The 6,482-nt window shown below is 43.3% G+C and overlaps 1 protein-coding gene across 1 annotated transcript; it reads left to right on the forward strand.

The window, feature by feature from the left end:
* The first annotated feature begins 5,279 nt into the window (after positions 1-5,279).
* prss23 (serine protease 23) lies at positions 5,280-6,482 on the forward strand. Its single transcript, XM_030765568.1, has one exon. The coding sequence runs from the start codon at positions 5,280-5,282 to the stop codon at positions 6,414-6,416; it is 1,137 nt and encodes a 378-aa protein (XP_030621428.1). The 3' UTR covers positions 6,417-6,482.

The following is a 6,482-nucleotide window of genomic DNA, read 5'->3' on the forward strand; positions in this document are numbered from 1 at the left end:
ATGAGCAGAATTTGCCCTCTGATCAGTCCCACAGGCTGTGGCTTGCGCTTACTAAGTAAACTATTTCTCATGAACTCACACGTGAACACTCTACACGGTGGTTTTATCCTGCCACCTGAATCTTACTTTCACACAGCCAGCTGCACGCTAACACGTTATCACAGCTGAATCCAAAGAACAATCAGATTGAAAGTAAGATTAAACAAACTGGCCAGAAATTTGTGCCTGTAAGAAACATACATTTTTTTTTTTTTTTTTACAGAGCTGCGTGTAACTTCTTGTGCTGCAGTCAAAAGATGAAAAGATAGGCACGCTAGTGAAGCCCTGACCGTTACGCGATAGTTTGATTTTAACTGAGTAGCAGTCCTGTTGTCTTGACGCTAACTGTAGCCGTAAGACTAGATGTTCTTTTGTTTAGGAAGAGGGACTAGAGGTGAATAAAAAGTGAATTCGGGGGAACAGATGCATCTTACAAAACCCTCTCCTCATGCTTTGCCCCGCCAAAAGCCCACCCCTGAACCTTGAGCAAAAAAAAAAAACGTGAAGCCAGGACAGATCAAGGACAACGGATCCTCTGTACACTGAGCTGGGCGTGGGCCAAGGCTGTGGGCTCGTCAAGTGACAGCATCGTAACTTACATCCACTGGCCTGGGCTACTCTCCACAGACTGTGGAAAAAGAATGGCGAATCATTCCAGAAATTTCCACTCCGATTAGGTCGCGTTCGCGGAATCCCAGCTCAGTAACATGCAAAGGGGAGTAACGCAGATAAAGAGGAAGGAGACAGGAAGGAGGGCGAGAGAGAAATGGGAGAGAGGGAGAGAGAAAAATGTAGTGAATCAGTGCCAGCTCTCACGCTGAGGGAATCTTTCTCACACACATTGACCGTAGAGCCAGCGAACGATACCATCACTGGGTAATATTTGACTGCTGTATTACAAATTTACACAGACACATCTAATGGTCCACGTCACGGCTGCGTTGCTTCTTTTTCCAGTTCTGATTAGCTTGCACTGATGGGATAACCTGTTAGTGCTTATCAGTGAAATCTATGGCTTAGAGAGTAGTCTGAATCAAAATATGTGTGTGTGAGTGAATATTTGATCCTAAACCGATTAGTTCAGCTGTAATGACTTTTGTAAATTCTCTTTTCTTTGTTTATTTTTGAGCAACACCAAAGAAAATCTAATAATATTTCTTTTTAAAAAAGAAGCAGAAAACTCAACATAAAAAACCTCTCAAAGGAAAAAGGTCATCCTAGAGAGAAAGCAATGTGCTTGATATTGAACATTCACACACAAGCAGGCTTGTTTCCAAAGACGAGAGAAGTGTTCCGAATTCCACATCCCAACGCAGAAGAGTCCTTAAGGTGTGACTGGACCTCGGCAAGATCAAGGTCAGAAGGTCACACTCGACTTCAGTGTGTGGCTTAAGATGCCATCAACACCACAACGTGCCCAAATATCTCTGGAATGCACAGTTCCTGTGGAGAATTACCTGCTCAGCAGATAACCTATTACCTTAACCCACTGCAGCTGAGTCTTAGGAGAACACGGAAAAGTGTTGGATCAGACAAGTGAGATCAGCTTGTCTAGTGAGAGTTTAGCAATATTAATTCCAGCCGCTCGCTTTGATAAGTAAATATATAAATAATAGATTAGGTTAGATTCAACCTTATTGTCATTGTGCAGAGTACAGGTACAACGCCAGTGAAACGCAGTAGCATCTAACCAAAGAAGAAATGCAAAAGCATAGTATTATTTACAGATAAGTGTATAAGTGAATACTAAAGCATAAGTGATGTTATATCTTACAGTATGTACAGCATTATAGACAGGGGTGAGCAATATATACAGATAACATATATGTATGTGTGTGTATAGATGTGTGTGTGTGTGTGTGTGTGTGTGTGTGTGTGTGTATACCAGACCCCATATAGCTGGGTTTGTCGTGCCGAGGCTTGAGATATTTATTGCCTCGAGCAATGCGTCGCTCCTTAGCTTCACTTTTCACTCTTAATGACTGAGCGGTTTTTACAGCGGCCTCCAGCAAGACATTTCGTCACGCCTAATGCAGACAAGCCCAGACCAAAATTAATATTGTTAACTATGTCTTTTTAGAGATGACGCCGGTATTGCTTGAAAAGCGGTTCCAGTAAAATGTAGCTAGAAGTAACTAAAGTACCAACACTTCTGATTAATTCTGATTTGACCCACTGGAATGTAACGAGTCGTGATTCGTGTGCTTTGCAGTGGACGATTTAGCGGCACTAGGACCGCGAGGGTGAACGCAGCAATATTCCACATTAGCGAGCGAGCTGGTCGCACAGACATCTACAGTTCACTGCTGCTATTGCGTCTCTTTCAGGACACAGAAATTACAGGTTACTATATGGCCACGCTCAGATAAACAAAACTGTATTTTAACTCATTAACTTTTCATCTATTCGGATTTTCAACCTCAAGTAAGCAAAACGTTTGTGGAGACATTTGGAATACCTGTCATCAGAGACGAGATGGTAGTAAATCTGGGAACTGTAACAGCCGGTGCACTTGGAGAAGAAGAAAATGTGATCTGGATTTAAACAAATCCTCAGAATTTGTTGTTTCGCAGCTAGGTTAAGTATCCATTACCTACTGATTTCTTATCATTGAAACATTCTTGTAACATTGCATTGTGGTTTTTACCCTCTGAATGGCATGCGTAATACGATTGGATAGCCACGCTTGCATCGCTTAAGTTGATATGTTAATCAAGACTGCTTTTGAAGCGTTCAGAAGTTGTCGTAATTGAAAACCTCAAGGGCATTAACGGTTGCCCTTCCTTATGCGAGAATACTGAAAAAATTGGACTGTTTTTTAACTCACTTTGCCAATAGTACAAGGAGCTGCTATTGGTTTGTATAGTTGCATTACAAGAATGAGGGAAAGTAAACATAGTTTGTTTTCCTTGAATTGGACAACTCAGTGAGTTGGCAAGGGATAGTTCGACGTTCATTCATGATTTAGGGGGATAACAAAGGACGAAGTGGGGGGTTTTCAAGACAATGCGTTGGTCTGGGAGACAGGTTGTTCCTGAGGAATTCCAGAAGCGTCACAGAGGGGTCAAAGATGAGTTTAGGGTAAATTTCTGTGATTTTAGAAAGTTTCAGAACAATCAGGGCTGGTGATTATCGCGATTTTTCCACGGTATAGTTCATATATTGAATAACCATGGTCCGTACCACTCACTTGAAAGTATTGATCGTAAATCTGATCATTTGTTAAGGTGAACTTGTACTTTTGCTAACAGGAGTTGATGGGGGAAATGTATTGAGTGGAATGACTGAAGTGATCCTCCAGGGTGACTGGGGACACTCAAGGGTTTGGAAGTACACTTGAAACAAACAATGACATTGTTATGTCCATTTGATAGTAAACTTTCTCCTACTTGCATGCTTTTCATTAATGTCCTTGCTTGAGTTACATCAAAATATGCAGCCAAGTCAGAACCCCCTAAAATCAATCTTGCCTGGAATCCTCAAAGCCTGGTGTTGAAATATGTGCAACAAGATATTGAAATATATCTGGTCTGGTAAATCTTAACAGACCCTTTTAATATTGCATGTCTCTAAGTGCCAATGAAGAAAACTGTTTCCATTTGCTGCCTGGTCTGGTTTTTTCTTTTTTATTGCTTGAACTTCAGTGGAGGTCCACTCAACATGATGACTGCACTGAATGGATGTTTATTTGCTCAGGAAATATATTGCCTTGACCAAGATATATTCACCTCTTACTGTGTATACTTCTAAAGCTATTCTCTAGTTTCAGCTTGTTTGTGTAATATTCTCACACCTGCTTTGTCTATGATCATAAGTCCCTGAGGACCCATGTTTCTGAAAACCTATCAAGTTTCCCTCCTTCTGTTTTAGCATGTGTTCTTACACACCTGCCATGCATACTCACACATATAGTCAAACTGGTGACCCCACTTCCCTGAATGTTGAGAAATCCCCTATCTAAGAAACTTTCCAATTTTCCCCCATCTCTCTCTCTCTCTCTCGAAAAAAATCACAGTGTTTCCAATTGTCTTAATTCTATTTGGGTTGAGTTCCAGCGTCATATAAATACAGCTGGCTGAGGAAAACAAAAAGGCAGTTATATAGATATTGGAGGAACTGTTTTCTGTTTCTTTGTCCTTTCCACTCTCCCTTGGTCAGTTATATTTAGGGGCTTGACAGCTAATCTGAGCTTCATAACCTCAGTGCCATAATTACCATCCTTGTTTTGTTTTTTTAAAATTCCTCTGAGCTGACATCTATGATGTCTTGGCAGTCAAGTTTTTTTTTTGTGATATTACATTTGGAAAACCTTTAAGAAGTTACATCATACGACTCTTATTTAAACTACATGCAAAGGTTAGTTAGTTAGTAGAAGTTTATTTTGGTCTATATTAACATTTTCCCCAAAAATGAATGCACATATAAGTAAATAAATAACAGTAAGGCATTAAGGTGAAAAGAAAGAACAAAAACCTGACCTAAAGGTGTAGGCTGAAGCCTTGGGTTATTACACGCACAAAGGCAAACTACTGAGAGAAAACAACAGAGAACGAGGGAATAAGAAAAAAAAGAAAAGAAAAGAAAAGAAACGTCGACTTTGATTCTGAGATTCTAACAGGATTGAACTAATTTCAAAACTTTGTTTCGAGAGAGAGCGGGCTGTCTATCATTTACCTTGCCTGTTTTCATGTCCTGATTTGTGCGTGCTAATGTTTTAAGCCTAGTGTTTCATCAGCTGCTCTTGTCCATTAACGACAGATTAACATTATTCCAATGATTCCAATTCTTCAGCAGTGAAGTGGGGTGTTAGCTAAAGCCGCAGTCACGGATCCCTCTAGCTTCAAAAGCAGCTCTGCCTCATGACATTAAGACAGCCTGTATTCAGAAATAGAGTTTGTTAATATGTAATTTGCTTATGATGCCCAGCACATCTGTATGCCTTTGCTAAACATAGATTATGAGAGGAAAAAGTATGGAGAAATAAGTCATTTAATTATGGATCTAAAAAAAAAAAAAGTACTGACTGAGCATGTTTTTTAGCTCTCACGAGCCATAACAATAGCACTTGGCAAGAAAATGATATCTTTTGCATTGGCTAGGTCATTCACAGGAATGAACAACGGCCATGTTTAAATGTATCTGATGTGACTGATTTTCATGGCTGTGTGTGAGTTTTTTGTTGTTTTTGTTTTGTTTTTTTCTTTTTTTGTCTTCAATCTCAGGTTTCCAACACGTAAGCCATGGCACATGAGCCAACTCATCTCCTTGCCCTCCCCCTTCTTCTCTTGGCTCTGTTTCCTACCTGTCCATCAGCGAGGGCACCTCCCCACCTCCCTTCCCTGGTGCCCCACTCTCCTTTGCCACTTGCCCGTTCCCGCTTCAGCGCACATGCTCAGTTGGACTTAACCACTCACTGCAATGCCAGCTGCTACCACAAGGGGGATGTCATCGACAAGACACACTTGATCGAGCAGCTATCTTTTGAGACGCTCTACGCTGATGGCTCTCGCACTTTGACCACTGTTGACGTGGAGAATGAAGAGGACGACCTTTATAACCACACAGCTTTCCCAGTTAAGAAGAGGCACAAGTTTACCGCCACAACACGCAGGCGGCTGAAGCGGCAGATCTACGGGGCCGACGGGAGGTTTAACATCCGCGGCGACCACTTCTTGCTTGACTATCCTTTTTCCACGGCCGTGCGCATCTCCACAGGCTGCACCGGCGTGCTGGTCTCTCAGCTGCACGTCTTGACCGCCGCTCATTGCGTGCACGACGGGAAGGATTACGTTAAGGGAGCGCGAAAACTCAGGGTGGGTTTTCTCATCCCCCCCGGCGTTAACAGCACAAAGCTGGCCCAGGGTCCCGTGAGAAAGCCCCTGGTCCGTTGGGTGCGAGTCAAGCGGACCAGGGTCCCCAAAGGGTGGATCCAGGGCCCCCAGGACGTCAGCATGGATTACGACTACGCCCTCCTGGAGTTACGTACACCCCATCGCCGACCCTTCATGCGACTGGCCGTGGCCCCCTCCTCGGAAGACCTGGCTGGCAAACGCATCCACTTCTCTGGGTTTGACAGCGACAGGCCCGGGGAGCTGGTCTACCGCTTCTGCCCCGTGGAGGACGAGTCGAACGACCTGATCTACCAGCACTGCGACGCCAGGCCGGGAGCCAGCGGGTCGGGTGTTTACGGCCGTGTGTGGGACAACGCTTTGGAACGCTGGGAGCGAAAAGTCATCGGCATCTTTTCCGGACACCAGTGGTTGGAAATTAACGGTGAGAACCGAGACTACAACGTGGCCGTCCGTTTCACCCCATTAAAGTTCGCCCAGATATGTTACTGGGTGCACGGAAACAGAGTGGACTGCAGCCAGGACTGAGGCGATGAAGTGGAAGAAGAGAAAGCACAATGATTGAGAGGGAATATAAACGGCAATCAGATGTCA

The sequence above is a fragment of the Chanos chanos genome, chromosome 2, assembly GCF_902362185.1.
Source record: "Chanos chanos chromosome 2, fChaCha1.1, whole genome shotgun sequence".
NCBI classification, from domain to species: domain Eukaryota; kingdom Metazoa; phylum Chordata; class Actinopteri; order Gonorynchiformes; family Chanidae; genus Chanos; species Chanos chanos.

Bases quoted from the DNA above. Each gene is read 5' to 3' on its own strand.
- prss23 (XM_030765568.1), top strand. From the start codon at position 5,280: ATGGCACATGAGCCAACTCATCTCCTTGCCCTCCCCCTTCTTCTCTTG.